The sequence below is a fragment of the Apaloderma vittatum genome, unplaced genomic scaffold (genome assembly GCF_000703405.1).
Source record: "Apaloderma vittatum isolate BGI_N311 unplaced genomic scaffold, ASM70340v1 scaffold26021, whole genome shotgun sequence".
Lineage (NCBI taxonomy): Eukaryota > Metazoa > Chordata > Aves > Trogoniformes > Trogonidae > Apaloderma > Apaloderma vittatum.
In genome coordinates, this window is record NW_009700029.1 from 32508 (window position 1) to 51606 (window position 19099).

Sequence of the window (19099 nt, forward strand, 5' to 3'; positions counted from 1 at the left end):
CCACTTTTGCCAGAGGTTCGTCTTTATCATTAGCAATTACCTTGTCCTCTTGGATTTGTTTCTTCCCCCACTCTCTGAAACTGCTTGATCACTTTTGCTTGAGAGAGTGGAACACCATTGGCTGGGGAAAAAAAAAGATGGGGAATTTCTCAATGAAGGAAGCAAATGGGTAAGCTCTGACAGATCTGAACTCTCTAAACTGTTTTGTACATAATTTCCTGCTTGCTCCCAAAACAAAACATTCAGAAAGACTAGAGTAGGACTTCATTTTCTGAGACCTCCTCAAGACCAGAGACCCTTGGAGTATCACAGTAGGCAGAGACACCCTGGAGTGGGAGGCAGAGGCTGAGTGTGGAAAGGAAAAGTCAGTTGCTCAGGATCCTGACCAGTCCCTGAGGATAACAGATCTCTGGAGGGGTGAGGGTGGGGTAGGAGCATGGCAGCTAAAAATCAGTTCTCAAATAAGTAACTGAAATGTATAATTGCACAAAAGCACTGAATAGAGATTTCTGTTAATCTGTGATCCGATAATCTTCTTTCATTGCCAAACTGAGGATGGAAAGCCAGGGTGACTTAAAATTCCTCTCTTTGCTAAGCAGAGAGAAGAAAAGGACCCTCTCTGGGCAGGCACAACAGGTTTTCCAGGTACTGGCTTTATTGCGCTTTTCAGCACTATTATGCAGGAATCTGAAATTCAAGTTGCCCAAAGTCCAGCTCAGATGGGCAAATGAGATTGTTTATAAGAATTAGCAAACTTTACTCACACAAACACGGGATTAATCCAAACAAATATATCCATGGACTGCATTAAGGTCACATGTCACAAGCAGGAGGAATGTGGAAGAAGGGACCGGTGGGCCAAAACTGCTGCACTGGAAGTTACCCTTAACTGGTGGATAAAAACAACAGTCACTACACCTTTGAGGGGACCAACAGTGTCACAGAGATGCTCACAGAATGGTGCATGAGCATGTTATCCTACTGCAATGATGCCTATCCAGAGCCACTGGCCTTCATCATCCTATAATGGAGAGAGACTCTGCACCTGATGGAGTGCCAACCTACCTCAGCCCTCTCCTAGGTTCAGCTATTTTCATGAAAATCACAAAAGTGTAAGATTTAGGTGCCTACAACCACACTCTTTACATCTCAGCTTCTTCTTTCCATCTCCTTCTTACCTTTTTTTCCTTCTTCTACTTTTTCTTCTTACATTTTTTTCTTCTCTGGCGCTGTTTAACTAAAGAGTATGGAGCAGCCAGGCAAGCCATCGTGTTTTGCAGTGTTGATCTGAACCTGGGTACAGAGAGGCAGTTTAAAGACTTACTATAAGATGTTTGACAGCCAGGCTCAGCCAGGTCTCAGAGCAGCTGGTAAGACTGCACGCCCCGCTTGTCGTTCAGCAGATTCTCCCCCATGGCCCAGCTCAGATGCCTTTTTGTTTGCATGTGCCATGGACTTCAGAGACAAGACTCCAGCAATGATAGCTTCCTCCCACCTTAAGCAATTTGTTCCCCACACTGTAAGAGGGATGGACTCCCATCCCAGTGGGGCTGCCCAGCAGCAGAAGAGAAAGGGGAGGTATTCTAGCCAAAGGGCAATAGACTCAAGTGTGTTGTTAAAATGAAAGTTTAATTTAATATTTACATTTTAAAAGGATTAACTTTGCTTTGCTGATTTTGTTTATCTTCAGCCAAGGACGTGGCATGGGTTTTTTTTATATTTACAGTGAGGTTTTGCTCTGAAACTGAGCAGCCAAGACCTGCCTATGCCAGACCCATGAACCCTGTTTAGCAGAGTCACTTCATAGCATGACGTGACTCTGCTTCAGGTTGCTGGACCTGTTTATTTCCAGGCCAAACCAACTGTGGTGGCACGGATCTGGCCAAGAGTGGTTTGCAGAGCTCCATGACCATGGTGTGCCCTTCCACAGCCCACCGGGCAGGATCTCCTTGGGAAGGAGCTGACAGGCAGGCAAACAGGGAGGGCAGATCGGGGCATCTGCTACCACTCCTCTACTTTTTTTGGGTGGTTGGGTGAAAGGAACGGCCAGAGGAGTTCAGGCTTTCAAAGGAGCCAAGGAGGTGGTTTCTCTGAGCAATTACACCTGTGCTGGTAGAGGTTACTAGAAAATCTATAAAACTGTACAGGAGATAAACCCACCATCCATAAGCCAGTTGCGAGTATACAGCATGCAGTGGTGAATGCCACTTCAGACGGAGGGGGAGAAGTCTCATAAGCCACGTACAGCTCAGTGTTTTCATCCACTGAGATCTTCCCAGCTTCTGCAAAAAGAAAAAAAGACAGATTGCTCAGCAGAAAAGAATGTGACTAATCACACACTTTTCCTGCTATTTACAGCCTTCCTTGCATAAATGGTACAAAGAACCAAAATTAGTATATGTTCCTCTTTTTATATGACTTTTCGTACTTTGCAGAGGAACTTCAATCGACTCATCAAGCTGATGCTAATAAAAGGTCTACAATTCTGTCTTGTAGTCAAATATTCCTCAGATTATAGTCTTGGGCTGGAGTTATTTGCCGGTTTTGTCCCTTACAGGCAAAACCTTTCCTCAATTTTCAAAGACTTAAGTACCTACTTGATGAATATCAGCAAGATAAAAGAAAAAGCTAAAATTTGCCTTTTCCCTGTCAGCAGGACCCTAATAGCTAACAATGTGGAGTACATGGGAAATCATCAGTACAGCATAGTAGCTGATAGTGTAGAGGAGTCTAATACTGAGGACAGAGGGAATCTTTTAAATTGTGTGAAGGAAATCAGAATAAACAAAATCATTCAGAGTGCATAAGTTTTTTGCCCTCTGTTGGGGGAGAGTGCTAATTAGCAAGGATTCATAATGATTTCAATCTGACATTTCAAAGCATTTTGAGGGATCCAAGCAATCCCAATGACTTGTCTATCTGGCCACACTTGAGAGTTAGATAGGGCAGTACGTGAACACAAAGCATGGTAACTGTTCTGCTAGGTGTGGACAAGCCTTGGTACCTTCTCTGGCCTATATGAAAAGGGATTAAAATTCCTTTGAAACATGTTTAGAGTGAAAAATCACAGAAATGAAGGGGATTAAATGAATTTATTTAACTAGTACATATTTCCCTAAGCTGGTTTCCAGTGGCTCCAGTATCATGTGCTGTGATGCAGTTCAGGAAGACATGGGATGCTGCGTACCTCATTGTGCAGTAATGAAAGGACCATAGTGCTGCCCTGCAAACAGGGAGGGTGCTACCTGGCAGGTGCCTTTGGACAGGAGGCCTCACACAGCCTCCAGATCAGCTCTGCACAAACGCCAGGGTGATGAGGAGTCAGAGTGGTCCATGAGTTCTGGCCTGGGAACTGCTGTTAGAAGGGCCAGTACAGCAATCACAGTTCATACTATAAGGGCTCCATATTTTCTTGGATTACTTTAGTCAAGTGACACTGAATTCCTGAGGGATTTGAAAAACCTAAACTCGACCTTGGGAAGAAAATGTGTCCCAGAAGGTAAAATACAATTTAGGCATGTTTTGCTGGTACATTCTACAGCATAATCTGCATTAGAGAATTTATAGATTTTCGAACCAAGTAAGGAGAAGGGTTTAGACTAATTGCCTGATTATGAAAGGCATGTGAGCTTATATTGAAGTTAAGTCATTGATATATAGCATTCAGTGGACAAACATCTATCATTAAGAGATCCTTTGGACAGCTCTGCTACTAGCTTGAACTGCTTCAAGCAAGGGAAGCCTTCATAGAAAGTTGATTGAAACCTCCACACCCCATGACAGTGTGGGAATAACTCTCCAATAGCTCCATGCTCATCTAGTGCTGTTGATCACTCCACTTGCACGTTGCTTTTTTTTACACAGTATTTGAAATCACTGTGTGGACTCCAGGTTTATAAAACTCAAGCTTCCTACTTCTCTGACAAGTACAGGTGTACGGGTTTTTTCCTAGCTGTAGCAGAGATCTAACTGGCTGCTGTAAGCCAGTGACTGGATGCTATATATCGCATGGCACATAGAGGGTCTCCTGGATAAGGTGTTGTTCTGCTTGAGTTTGTCCTAAAGACATAGCAGGCCCCTGCTTCATTATTGTTGTTGGTAAAGCATCCCTGGATGCAGAATAAGTGCTGAACAGTCCCGTGACTAAACAGTTTCTCAGCAATGGTATGTGATGGGCCCATATGCTGTGCAGACCAAGAAAGAGAAGTTATATACTCCTCAGCAGAAACATAAACAAACACAGGGCAGGGATGAAATGCATATCCTAGCTGCAAAAAGTAGATTTTACAATAGCTATGACTGCTCAATAGCCATGTATACAGCCAAGATGTAGCCTCAGCTGATACATATTTTATTTTTGTGCTACAAGAGGTGTTCTGAACCTAGTTCAGAGATAGCAAGCAAAGCAACTACTACTTTTATGCTCCGCAAGCGTGCACTGAACTATTTATAAGCTTGCACTCTATAAACTTGAGCATGTACCTGTTACGTGATTAGAATTCAGTCTCCCAGCTTGGCTGGCAGTAGGCAAAGGGCATTATAAACACACAGGCTTAATCAGAGAAAAGTACACGTGTTGCCTTTGTTCATCCATTTAAAGCAGTACTTTGTGTTTGCAGTTATTTAAGGCAGGCAACACTTCATACAGAATGCCTGCTAGAGAGTTTGTACATTTACATACATAGAAACACACACAAGCTAGATTTTTCCCTTACATTATTACATTGCAGAAGCTGGAAGTGCGTAGGTTTAGACTAGATATAAGGAAGAAGTTCTTTACCCTGAGGGTGGTGAGTGACTGGAACAGGCTGCCCAGGGAAGTTGCGGGTGCTCCATCCCTGGAAGTGTTCAAGGCCAGGCTGGATGGAGCCTTGAGCAGCCTGATCTAGTGGGAGATGTCCCTGCCATGGCAGGGCAGCTGGAACTAGATGATATTTGAGGTCCCTTCCGACCCAAATCATTCTATGATTCTTGATTATACCAAGCCATGACTTCCAGATATTCTCTTGTTGGTCCATGTAGCCCACAGCATTTCAAAGCGTGCAAATGATTTTTGTCCCATATGGTACAAAACTATCTTGATTTACTGGCAATGTGTTGAGAAGCACTAGGAATCTCAGAGCTACTCATATTTTTTATACCATGTCTTCACTACATATTTCCTACCTTGCTCACAGAGTTAGCTTTCAGGTCTACTACAGGTATAGCCAGCAACAGCTTTTGGCTCAGGTAAGCTAGTCTAAAAACACTGGTTAATCTACAATAGTTATTAACTATTTTCTTCTGCTTATGCATCACACTTTGCTGGTTCCACAGCATAGGTGAGTCTAGCCCTTCTTCAATAGATTTTGTCCTTGAAATGTTGTAATATACTTTATTCTTGTTCCTAAAAGTTGAGGAAGAGCAAAAAAAAAGAAAAAAGGAAAAAGGCATTGTACATAAAGGTCATAATCTACCCTGCTGCTGCCCTTTTGAGATACCTTTTTCTTTCTAACCCTCAGAAGATTCAAGGTTTTTTCCTCTCAGACCCATTTTCACATGGTATGTGTTTATTTTTGCCAGACTAGTGACACTGGTAAATGTACCCGGGAGCCGATGCGAAAGTTCAGTGTAGGTACAGGAACACTGTTTATGAAATAAAATGATTAGTACAGCATTTCCTCGGAGCTTTTGGCAGGAAGCAGGCACCAGTTCAGTTAATAAGAAGAAAGGCATAGATGTGTGGCTGTCACTGTAACTTGGTAGTTTCCTGCTCAGCAGCATGCCTAGTGGATTTTATTCCAGAGGGACAGTTCACATTCAAGCCACATCCAGATGATCCATGTAGTGATCTGTGTATATTGATCTCCACTAAAGAAAGAACTGAGTAATATAAATGACATTATAGGACGATTAGCCATTAACCACCGGCTAATTTGGCTCTGGGCAAATTTGAAGAAGCTTTTGAGGCAACTACCCAGGTGGCCCTGCATGCTGGAAAAACACGCATTTCCACACATCTGTTTGTATTCAGGTACCAGAATGAAGAGCCTTAGACTCAGCGTTTTACAATCTTGAACAGCAAGATGCTGACCAAAGTACATAGCTGCAATAGCCTTAGCAAATACATATATAAACTAAGAAAAGTTTATAATTTAACCCTACAGAAAGTTTCTACTGGTCGTAAGAGCTACGGGAAGATTTTTGTTATCATGTTGGATCTAATTGTTCATTTGACATCTACAGCTCACTGAGAATAAATTGAGAATTTATGGAGATTCCCTTAAAAAACGTCATAGCTCTGAAAAGAGCGTAGCCAACACCCTATGGAAATAGTGGTCTCTGTAATATTTTTTTATGTTATCAGAAACATTTGCATCACATTGTAGATTTACTGCATACCTCTTACTGTAAGAAAGGGACCAAAAAAATTTATAACATAAACCACCTAGGCATTTTGCTAACAAAAATTTGACCTTTAAAAACATTGATCTCATGGCGAGTTCCCAGCATCTTTCAGCAATAGGAGATGTTAAGGCAACAGGGCTGGCACAAGGTTATTCAGTTAGCTTTGTGTATAAATTGATATGGTGGGTTTTTTTCTGCATTCACTTGTCTAGTCTGATGGATTATTATGTAGGCATAAATACATATTAAAGTTGAAGAACAGAAGTTTCTTTTAGAGGGATCACAAGGACTACAGGACTAGCTAATAAAGTAGTACCTCATAGTGATCTGTTCCCAGTGACCTTGGAGTTTAAACACCTCAGAGCAAAAGCCTGCTGAAACGAGCAGGTGCTAAGTGAATTCACACATTACAAACGCCCTGAAGCAATGATCATCTATTTAGACGTTTCTTTTTTTTTTTGACTTTGGGCTATGTCCCAGGATGCTCCTTAGACATAACCTTGAAATTATGAAAAATCGTGATTTTATACCTGAAGCCCAGTGCAACTCATCTGTCTTCTAAACTGTTTGTTAGCAGTTTAGACTTCCTCATTTTCAACTTAATTTGATTTGATATAGAATATAGGATAAGGATTGTTTTCTTATTTTTCTGTTCAAGATCAGTAGTGTTTCATTACTTCCCATTAAAATAGCTATGTTAGTCCTATGAAAACAAGAAATCTGAGAATGATCATTAAATACAGACACACTAATAGAAAATCAAAATGAGCATCAGGCTGACAAACATGCGCATATCACATGCACCTGAAATACCACCATTTTTTAATGCAGTTCTTTATAAATTGAAATTCAAGTTCAAACATGAACCTCCCTGAGCACATTTTTTTAATTAGAAAAGTATTTATTATCCCTAGCTTTGCAGGGAGGGAAAATGTTACATGATTAGCAAATAGTGAAATCAACAGAAAGTCTCACGCTGGCTTCAGCAATTACAGTACTGAGCACCTGCTGATGTGCCAGAGCTCTGTTGCAGCAGCTCAGTGGCTGATACCTGGAGTAAAACTCAGAGTTCTTGACTCTAATTCAGGAAATTCCAGCAAGCTTCTTTGAGAAACAAATCTCAGGTCTTTTTCTATAAGTCCCAATGGAATGTCACTCCAGAAAACTGTAAGAAAGAGTCACGTTCAGGTCTCTATAGTATAGAAATTATTTTTTCAGAGCTCAGGAATTCATTAATTCTTTGAAAAGTGCTAGGGAAATCTATCCAGATTACTGAATGGCTTACCATCTATCAGCCCCTTTCATTCCAATGTCACAGGAGTAGCTTATAGGTTTTATGGTCGAAGCCAGATATTACAGCCTGTCTGAGCATTTTGTCATGTAGAAGCAGTTAGCTTTCTAAATAAAATCAAATACAGGGGAATGGAGCAGAGAGTAAGGAGCTTATCTGTGTAAAACAAGCATAAGTGCATGAGAGTGTATGGAAGAGAGAGAAACAGATACTACAGCAGAGTTGGAAAAATCCTTGACATAAACAAGAGTATTAGCGGGACATGTTTGTTCTTGACCTGAACATTGTAATGCTTCCAAGCAGGCAACACGCTTTCATTAAAAATAGGCATTAATTCTAATTCTTCAGAGACTAACTTCAACTGATTTGGAATTCAGATAAGCCTTAAAGTATTTATATATTTGAGCATTATCTAAATTTTTCCATAGCTGAGGGTCTCATACCTCTTGGCTTCCGTGAAGCTGTGCTTACTGTGCACACCAGGGACTCTGTCCTTCTCTTCTCTGGCCCCATAATTCCCCTGTGTGCTGGGTGATCATCCCTTCTTCTGGGTTTTGTGTGTCCCCTAGTCCTCAAACAGCTTTATGCTACCTCTATGTTAGCTATATAAACCTCGTGTTTCTTCCACACAAGGATTCCTAAATATCTTTTTCTGAGGGGTTTTCAGTGACTCTTTTTGCTCTTTTCTTACTGTAGGACTTTTATGCTATTCCTCTGTGCAATGGCTCTGTGTTGCACCCCTTTCCTTGTGTCATACCTCCTGCTAGCAGTCTATGGGACTTGCCCTGTTTCCTGCTCTTGATGACAGCTTCCCTACTCCTTCACAAGGCTTAGAGTTTCCCAATGCTCAGTCCCTTTTCATTTCACTTTCACACTTTTTTTTTTTTTATCTGGGGTAAGTTATTCAGTTTATAAGTTTCAGACTCCCTTTTTCACAGAAAGGGTTTAGCAGCAACAGATAAACAACAACCGCTGCTTGTCAGATGCTCAGCAGTTACCCATTCCCTTTTTCCTTTTCTCACCCACAATAACAGGTTCTGATTCTCCTCTAAGACCATAAAATTTGATTCACTGAGGTAGGCACAATCTCTAAAATTTGAGAATTCAGTTGAATGCAAATGTAAAAAAACTCTGCCAGGTCCAAGGAAACACAGTCAAGATGACGGGGGCTCTAGAACCACCATGTTTTTCTCCATTTAAAAAACAGCCAAGCAGAAGCCTCTTCCTTCTCTTTGGTTTCATGTTTTCTTCTGACTTCAAGCAGATGCCTTTTTCTTTCAGTGAATACTCCGCTCATCATTTCTGTCAGCCAGCTACTCCAAATTCCTGAGCCTTCCCATATATTTTACAGAAAGCATGAGCATAGTGTGCTAAGAGGCTGAGGCTGACAATGGAAGGAGGAAGATCTACCTAGTATTGGTTTCACTAGGCTATAGTGATTTTAAGTTAGGCTCAGATAAGACTTCAATAGCATTCTATATGAATTCTGGATGCTCCATGTCTTGCCAGATCAGAGAAATAATAAAGACTTTTTTTTACCTTCTCACCAAAACCACTCTTATCTTAGAACTCGCAGCAGCAGTCTAGTTATCTGCAAAACGTGTGAGGGAAGATTCACAAACACAAAAGTCTTCTTTCCCTTCAGAATGGTGCCCCTGCTAACAGTCAAAAGATCCCTATCTAGGCTATGTGTGGGATGGGGAGAGTTGAAAAAAAATAATAAATGGTGAGGAAAAAAAAATCGTGTTTGGGGTTAGAATTTTCCATGCTCCTTGCCCACTTTGAAAACCAGCTGCTGAAAGGTGCAAATTATACAAGTAGAAAGTGAAATTGATAATTGGTCACCTGAAATGTATTATCTCTGTAGACTTCATTTTTCAGAAACTGGTACCTTGCAGGAAAATCTAGGAAAAATAACTGTTTTTTGAAGTTATTCTCTCATGGGAGAGCAAATTCAGGTGCAGGCAGGTGCCAATATCATTAACTTCTTAGCATTATTTCCTTGCAGAACAGCTGATAGCGAATGAAAGAACAGTCTACTTGCACTAGAATACAGATAATTTCTCTTCCTGACACACGAAGCTTTACTTTATCAGAGAAATATTTTCAAACGAGAGCAAAATAGTGAAGTAAACTGTTGATGCACAGGCCTAAGAGCAATATTGATGATTCCAAGATATGAATGTACCTCACAATCACTAGATCGTAGCATGATTTGTTACTGCTGGAAACCTTGCACTGACTTTCACGTGAATGAAAAATGAGCATAGAATGCTACCTACGTACTAGCCTGTGTAGCTGTAAGTACAAAGGGCACTTTGGGCCCCGTTCAGGAGATTACTGTAATATAGATTTTTCAAAAATCAACTTTGTCTAAAGAGAACTGCATAAAGCAGCCGGAAGGCATGAAAGCTGCTGGAGAATAACATTCATGACTTCTCTCCAAGATCTTCACTACATTCCTATTTAAGTTAAGAAGCAAAATTGCTTTTTGTTAGCAAAAGCACTCTGAAATCAGTAAAAACTAAGTGCGCCAGCTCCTGTAGACTCAGAGTTGCTTAGGACATGGGGACAAAGAAATGCCAGAGAGCTGTTTCTGTCTCAGCTAGCACAGTATGGACAATTTTTATGTGATTCAGCTGGAGAAACCTAGCTACACCATGCCTACTCCTCAGCTGGCATCTCCATTCCAGCGTAGGTTGTGGATGAGCTCACCCCTGAAAAACCTCTTACCCAAGTGTACATTTCAGAGGATACCAATAACATTTTCAGTACAACAGGAGTTTGGCAACAAGAACATTAGCTAAATGTTAGCTTAAGCTACCAGTCTGTGCAAGTTGCCCTGTCTCCTTCTAGGGTACATGGAGCAAGAAAGGATTCATTTCAATTTTTTTAGACCCTTTTCCTCTCAAGGGGACAGATCTCTCCAGGTGTCTTCCCAGTGCCTAAGAGGAAAACTCAATGTCTACCTAACAATTAGGCAAGATGAATCCTTAGAAACTGTGTGAGAGGCAGTATGTTGTCAGATCCTATCTAAATCAGGTTTCAAAAGAAACATTTCTCCTTTTACACAAGAAAGAGAGCCTGTCTTCCAGCATGGACTGTTAGAACTGCTTGAGCCATATAGAGAATAAACTCCATCACCCATATTCTGAGTCTGTATCTGCAGGTGGTAAGTGGTCTTAAAGCGTTGAGTACACTGAGAAGAAAACATGGAGGGGTCATAGAGAAAGCATCGGGGCATTGTTGTGCACAACCTGATGGCAAAGTAAAGACCTCCTAGAATTGGTTGGACTTCTGGGCAAACAAAGGTCATTTACATTATTCTGTGGAGGGCTTTCTATGAGTCTAATCTCCCCAGGCAAGGGTCATGTTTGTGCCCGTTACTTATTCTCTTTGGTGATCCTGCAGTCCTTCCATTGACTGCAATGGCAGTGCTATTCATGGGCTGACTCTAGGATTGGACTGTTTACTAAGCAAATAATCAGAGTCAGCAGATTTGGAGTCATATGGGCACCCAATAAGCAGCCTGTTTTGTTGTAGGATTGGGTATAAAATCCCAAATCCTCTCAGCTCCTAACTGCTGGCACCAGGGCTCACTAACAGCAAACAGAATGGCCTCTCACTCTGTGCTCTTTGTTTTCTTAGCTGGACTGGTATTTTTCTCTGAAGCTGCACCACTGGTGAGTCTCTTTTTATTCAAACTCAACCATTACAAGAATGATAATCTAGATTTTCTAGATGACTAGCATCCTCCTCATCCATTAAATTCTGTAACCATTAGGTTTTGCTGGAGTGTTATTTTACTAACATTTTTAGAGTAGATTCTTCAGAACTCTTAAAACTACTTCTTTTGCCATTTAACCATCTATTTTAGGATATTATGATAGGGTCAGGGATCTAGGATATGTGACCCTTTTACTTCTGTCTGTTTCTGTGAGTTTGTGACTCACATACCATATCTTCACTAAAGGTAGCTTTACCTTCTTCACCAAATAAGTACTTCTCTAAAGCACTAAAAACTTATTTTTGAAGTATGACTAGAGATTCTATATAATCTAATGAAGCTTTAGAAACAAATATTCTTTCAGCCCTATGGATGTCATAGGTATTTCTTTGTTGGTTTCATAGGCTAATCATGCCTGCACTTAGGATAATTTACCATTTTCTTATTTGTGTCTTCATTAAAAAGTTATATTTTATAACATTTTCCCAGAGCCATATACAACTCTAAATATTTATCAAGCAATCCATTTGTGTGTGTGCAATAAAGTAATCAGTGCACAGCTCTAACCTACTCTGCTTTAAGATGTTTGCAAACCAGCTTTGAACACCATTCGGCAAAGAACTTGCTTTTAGAGTCAATATTAATTCTGCCATAGGAATCCATCTTTTCTTTGAAAGAAGGTATTTGCAGGGCTGGTGAACAGCTCCTCTACAACCTCTCCTGCTTTCCCCAAGGTCTCCCATGGTGCTGTTGATTCCAAATGCCCTCTCATGGTCAAAGTGCTGGATGCAGTCAGAGGAAGCCCTGCAGCTAACGTAGCTGTTAAAGTATTTAAAAAGGCGGCAGATGGAAGCTGGCAGGACTTTGCTACTGGGTGAGTAATGTGATCTTACAGATATTTTCCAGGTGCCTCGGGTAAACAACTGAGAAATAAAGGAAATGGAGCTCAGATCAAAAACCAATATGTTTTGTAGCACATGTCACACTATCACTGTTAACAGCATGTGAATTCTAGTCTAAAATCCATCAAAGTGAAGCGGAACTTATCCATGACTGAAATACGTGATAATTACAAAAATACGTTGAAATGCTCATCTTATCTTTGTAAAGGAATGGGTTTAATAATTTTTTCTGCTAGCTATCTTTCCTTTCTATGACAAAAAAAAGTAATAAAAGCCTATTTACTAGAATTTTTTAGGTAATCCACACTAACTTACTATCTTCATATGGTTATAGAACTTTATCTGCAGCATCTTCTCTGTAAGCTTTTTCTGTAGACATGGAAATAATAAGCATGTTAGTTGTCTTCTCCTGCATAACAAACATGCTGTTTGGAAGAAAATCCTTGTCCAGAAAGTTTTAAAGAGTCCCACTGTAACACAACACGGAAGCACAGTCTCAGTATTTGTTTGTGGTCATTTCCATAGACCTGCATGGCTTTTGCTAGAATGACAGTTTAACAAATCAAAGCATCCTCAAAACATCATTGTGAGGCAGGCAACAATACTAGTATCTTCAGTCTGCAGGAAAAGTATGGGTAATGGAGGAATACGGTTTACTAAAATTCACATAGGTGAGGTATTCAGGCATGTAACTTCCATTGTAACAACTCGTTCAATTAGACTTTTAAATAAGTCAAGAGAAATCTCTAGTAACAGCAGGATATTCAAGTACAGAATGACAAGCACAAGCATGGACAGGAGCCACCAGAGCATCCAACAGTCTTTTTCTAGGAGTTTTATAACATGATTTACGTAAAAGTGGCCAAAAAAAATATCAAAGGAGATGACTACAAGGAGGGGGATTCCTTTCTCTACAGCTGAAGATTTTCTTTTTAGAAAACTCAAAAAATACTTTTGCCTATTGAAAAGGAACAAGACAGGTTAGGAGACTGAAGGCGAAACAAACACTTCTGCTCCCAAATCCAGGAAAAAATTACTCAGAATGGATTTATATACTTTAACAAAGAGACAAACCCCATGAAAAAAAGATACATTGTTTTCAAGGAAAGCAGAGACAAGGATAAAATCTTATCCTTACTGAGAATTTCTGTCATTATTAGAAAACACAGATTATTTCAAATGTTTCATCAAGCGCTCAAACATATAATGCAAAATGCAATTTACAGAGGAATAAGACAAATGCAATATCAGTGTTAAATGCTCTCACTTTTGGGCCATAACAGTGTTTTCTTTTTCAGTTTGCAACACTGCTCTCAACATGCCCAAGGAGACAAATACCCTAGTTGTTCTTAAATAACCTCTGTCGGCATTTCAGATCAATGCAATCAAGGAACACAATTTGTAACTTCTCCTGTCAGGTTAATATTTCAAAGTTGCAGTACCTAGTAGATGCATATGGGAAAGTTACTGGGGTTTTTAAATGTCTATAGAAGTTATTTTTTTACCTTTTTGTTTGTTTGGTTTTACTTTGCTAACACATTTTAAGGAATTAAGCAAATGCACATTGAAACTGGTGAATTTGGAGTAAGTATTTAAAAGGCAGGGAACAAGTTAGCATAGAAACAGCTAACTTCATAAAGCGGCTAATTTCAAAATTAATCAAGCCAAAAATATACAAGAAGAGATAACTGGAGCTGAGATACACTCTGAGGAAGACTTCAGGGCACAGAGGACTAGAAAGCATGTGATTTTAATTCTACATGAGCTCCTCCTATGACTAGATTTGACCTCCTCACTCCTCACATGTTTTTGGAAATCTAGGTCTTCTCATGTGGTTCAAGAGTTGCATTCACCAAACATAGTTCTCATTACCTAGGTTGTAAACCACAAAAAATATATTAAAAAAGACTGCAGCATGTTTGAAGTGGTTCCCTCAACCCCTTTTCTTTTCTTTTTTTTTTAATTTTTAAACTTCAAAACAGTAATTCATGTTTCTGAGATATTTCCTCAGTAGTCTGTATCTGAGGGCAGAGTTTATCTCAGTGCAGTACATGTGCCAGGAGTTCATAAATATTATTGCACAGATAGTGTAGATTTAACCTGGTGACAATATACAGTTAAGATCTTGACAGTGAAAAAGAAGAACAGAATTGCAGTCTAGGCTGGAGCCATAGTAATAACCAGTGATTGTTCTGGAAAACCACAGCTTTTTTAACTTAACTGTCTATCTCACAGCAGATGCTGGCAGTCCACATCCTATAAAGAATCAGCAGCCATACTATATTCCCTTACTCAGACAGCAAGTGCTGTTTAGAAGGAATCACTTGTAGCATTTTGCTCCTAGTGCTGGGTACAGGGCATTCTCTGCCTTGCCCTAATCCCATCAATGCTCTGAATTGCAACTGTCCTCTTGGCTGCCAATGCAGCAGTAATGCTGAAGGGTGAGCTTGTGAGACCACTTCAACTGAATGGCTACCACTTTAATTAAAATTAAGAAAGTGCCATTAACTCCTAGTAGTGGGTGAGAGTCATCAAGCAAACTCTTGTTTCCAGTTTCCCAACTCTTCTGGATGGTTAACATCTGCAATTCTGGCTCAGCACCCATTAGAGAAAGCACTATTCAAGCTGCATCCTCACTTTCCTCAGATTAAGACTTCTTTACTCGAACAAAGACTTTGAGGCAGACACCCTTTCTCCTTTTAATTGGTTTGTGTCTAGACTGTCTGACTTGCAAGAAGATGTATGTGAATTGCTACCTTGTACTGTGAACACTTCTGCAGGATCTCAGCAACTCTGCTTCATGGTTTCAAGGACACTTGCCAATGAATTATTCCTCCTTTTACCTATTGCTTTTTTATTAAGGCAATATAGGTTAAGCCAGGAAGTACTAATTAAACCAAAAGAAATCAGATGTGGTACACTTCACCTGTTACCTCTGAACCATATTTCAAATAGAGCTCAGATTATCTGCAGGTTTTTTCTACCCTGGATACAGCTGATCTCACTTGTATGGGACCAGTGAGACTTTTGTCAGTCTGCAAAGTCCCAAACTTAAAATGTAAGAAGGCCGGAAGATTAGTATGGGATTTTCAATCTTGTTACTTCTTAAATTAAGCAAAATCTCTGTTATTCAGACTTTCTTATTTACCATCATTAATTAAAGATGAAAAACAAGATGAAGGAGAAGGCAGCAGCTAGGAAAGAAAAGCTGCAACAGCACAACTGATAAGTAGAATATCACTGCTTTCTCCTCTCCCTCTCTTTCTCCTGAAGCTTTTCTGTTTTCTTTCTAGACAGCTACTCCTTGCCATAAAATGGGAAAGTTTCACTAGTTCTTCAAGTCAAGGCTTTCTTCATTTTTCCTTCAACTACATCATGTGGTTATGAAGTGCTATAAATATCAAATAAATATTTTCAGCAGAAAAAAAATGGTAAAAACCACCCAGAAATAAAATAAAAGGAGGTAAAAATTAAATGGTGTTTAGGAGTTAAGTTTGTAAATATTTTAACAGCTCTCACACAACGCTTAGTGTTTTTCAAACAAACATTTCCTTCTTGATTCTGGACTTCATTCACCCACAGTTTTTTGTTACAAGCTGAGTACATTATCTCTCTGGCTGGGAATTTCTATTACTCATTAATATGTCATACAGTGGAAGAGGCCCCTGTTCTTTGACCAAGGCATTGTAATTCAATTTAATAGAATCTTGTGATGCTAAATTGCTTTTCCAAGACGCTACCACTCAGGGACATAAAACTGTATCAGTGTACAGAGGTAAAACCTATAGCTAATAACTAGAGAGTAAAATAATTTTCCACTAAAATCTCTCTTCTCTAATTATAATTTGAGATTTGGCATCTTGCCTTTCATATTTTTCCCAAGTCACTAACATTTTGTTCCAGATGGTACTTGGTTAAGTTAAAAAAGATATTAAAAGAGGGGCCTTAACTGTAATCTCTACTATAGCCAGAGAAATGACCAAAAAAGCCAGCCAGCTTTGATTTGTGGTGTATAATGGATGAGCTGGTACTAAGGGCAGGCTCTTCAATAGGGAAATACACACTTCATAGGAGGGAACGATTTCAGATTATTAGAAACCATTCAACGTAGAATTTAACTGTGCTGCAGCTCTGCTATTTAATATTCCACATCAACTATTTCTGTTTAGCATCTATGTGACAACATCAAACATTTACGTAAATATTTCACTATTACAGGAAAACTACAGAATATGGGGAGATCCATGAGCTCACAACAGAAGAACAGTTTGTAGAAGGAGTCTACAGGGTTGAGTTTGACACCAGCTCTTACTGGAAGGGACTTGGCCTTTCTCCATTCCATGAATATGCTGATGTAAGTATTTGCAAATATATCCAATAACCTATATACTGTGTAGTGGCATCAGCTGGAAAGAACAAATGCAGTCCTTTAATACTAAAGGAGCAGTCTCATTCAGTGAAATGGTTCACTGCCACATAACATTGGGCAAATAAAGGCAGTATATAGCTGGCTAAGCCAAAGAAAGTAGCCAACTTCCCTGCAAGTACTGACATAGCTCTTCTGAAGTGGAGCTGTGCCCATTCACTCATTCAGAGAAATAGGAAACTTTGTTAAAAAAGAGCTACATTGTTCAAAAGTACACAATGTTTAAAAAGCAAACAAATTTTAAAAATAACACAAGGGAAAAAATACTGCTTTTATTGTTGCTGAAGTAATATAGATTTGGAAGCCCTAATTTTATAGGAAATAAGCTAGTATTTAATCAAAGGTATTTCCTCGGTATCAATCACCTGAAAATCACTGAATTCTGTATGATCTGTAATTACAGGGAAAGTAATTCCTTCTGATGTGCCTTTTTTTAAAAACAAAAAAAAATTATGCTTGGTCTGAAATATGCAATAGAATTAAAAAAATAAAGAAAGAACCATGGTGGGAAAGGAAAAGTTGGCTCTTTCATCGATACTCAATTTTTATACCCTGGCCACCAACACAATCGTGTCTCTCTCTGCTTATAGCCCTACACTGATTTATTGTGTGCTGTATTCTATTACATTTACTTAGCACTTTGTTCTGGGTTTGAGCAAAAATGTTTACATTCTTCTTTAGTGGCTTAATCTGCCACTAAATTTAAGTCTCACCAAATTAAGTAGTCTGGAATGGCTACATGTTGTACTGTACAACATTTCTAAGTTCTCAGTTTATGAAGCTCTATGGAAGACTGTAACAAACGACTGAGGCCCAGGTCACTAAAAGTCTGAGGTGTGGTGCAGGTCATTTAAGTCAAGTGAACAATCCTCAAAAATATTCCTCAGCATTTGGAGGTCTGAAAGTTGTTTGGCCTACACAGAAGGGCTTCACCCCACAAGATGTTTAAAAGCACCTGCTTGAGACTGTTCCACCTGGACTGCTGAAGCAGCTTTCTTTTGATGTAACAGCCTACAGGTTTACAAATTAGCCTGGGAAGGGGCAGAGTTCAATGACTGTCTGTGCAGAAGGTAACTGAAGCCTACAGTCATCACATCCCAGCAGCTTAGACTTTGTCAGGACCAAGATGTAGAATGAAACTCTCTGGTCTCTTTCTCTTATAGAAAGTACAGCATGATTTAGAAAATAGATCAAATATTAGGCTGAAGAGAGACAAAGGAAGTGGGAGCTTAACCTCGGTGATGACACAAACTGGGTGTCCCAAGGCCCAGGGACTGATTCAGACAGCAGCAGATTTGAATCACCTTAGGGCAAGGGTCTCTCCTTGTTCTGGCAAAGCCTGATCACTCAGTTCTGGGTGCAAGAACAGACCCATCACCAGCTATGTTAAAAACAAGAGTGGGACACTAAAGTACAGCAAGCAGCGCCAGGTTCCAACTGCCTACCTTACTCAGACACCTCACATGGAGGCTGTATTTAAGTTCATTAGATGGGATTTCACCTGTCTTACTGGTTGTTTGAGATACCTCCCCCTCATCCTCCCATTCCACAACACAAACTAGTTTGTCTGTCTCAGGTGTAGGTATCTCCACCTAGCTTCACTGTAGCCAAGGTTCTTTGTGGACCTCATGCCAAATCTCATAAATTTCTTAGTCTTCAGTAAGCATCACAACGCAACAGGGAGCATTACTTTTCAGAAGGGTAAAATTATTGACTGGACAGAAGTGGTAAAACACTCTGCAGAGGAAATGGAGTGTGCTTATCGATTCTTAACTAGGTAGCTTTGAATGTACATTCTTCATCGTGACCACAAGTTTTCTCTTTTCCAGGTGGTGTTCACTGCTAATGATTCTGGTCACCGCCACTATACCATTGCTGCTCTCCTCAGTCCCTTCTCTTATTCAACCACTGCTGTTGTCAGTGATCCCCAGGAATAAACATGTACTGTTGTTACACAAACACCCTCAGCTGCTAGAACTATTGTAGGCTTTTAGAAGGATGTTTTTTCCTACTGCTAACGCATAACTTTTTGCCACATTAGGTGTTGTTTGTTTTTTTTTCATTTTGTAACCTTGCAAACTTCAGACAAGTCAATAAAATGTTACTTCTTTAAAAGAGTTTTGATTCTATTGGTGAAATTTTATTGTGCTCTAAGGTGTCATTATTTCTCTTCAAGTGCAAAGGACATCTGGAAAACATGCATGGCATGGTGCTTGATTTGGTTCTGTTATCTTCCTCCATTACCTTGAAAAATTCTCACCAAAGGTACTGGCTCAAAATAAGAAATTTATAGAGTTGTGCTACTGTAAAAAAATTGACCAAACTCAGGTACTCCAGATAAGAAAATTATCCTTGCTATTCATAGT

General features: G+C 39.7%; 1 protein-coding gene across 2 annotated transcripts; it reads left to right on the forward strand.

The window, feature by feature from the left end:
- The first annotated feature begins 9866 nt into the window (after nt 1-9866).
- Nucleotides 9867-18850, forward strand: LOC104269649 (transthyretin). Of its 2 annotated transcripts, XM_009878624.1 has the most exons (5): nt 9867-9978; nt 11327-11361; nt 12140-12279; nt 16526-16661; nt 18563-18850. In XM_009878624.1, exons 1-5 carry the CDS (start codon nt 9939-9941, stop codon nt 18668-18670), a joined length of 459 nt encoding a protein of 152 aa, XP_009876926.1. In that variant the 5' UTR covers nt 9867-9938; the 3' UTR covers nt 18671-18850. The 2 variants fall into 2 exon arrangements, with proteins under 2 accessions (XP_009876926.1, XP_009876927.1); XM_009878625.1 differs by lacking the exon at nt 9867-9978 and having other exon boundaries at nt 11180-11361.
- Nucleotides 18851-19099: the final 249 nt, after the last annotated feature.

Bases quoted from the DNA above. Each gene is read 5' to 3' on its own strand.
- LOC104269649 (XM_009878624.1), top strand. From the start codon at position 9,939: ATGAGCATAGAATGCTACCTACGTACTAGCCTGTGTAGCT. The intron at 11,362-12,139 runs GTGAGTCTCTTT...GCTTTCCCCAAG, and splicing joins TCTCTGAAGCTGCACCACTG to GTCTCCCATGGTGCTGTTGA. The intron at 16,662-18,562 runs GTAAGTATTTGC...TCTCTTTTCCAG, and splicing joins CATTCCATGAATATGCTGAT to GTGGTGTTCACTGCTAATGA.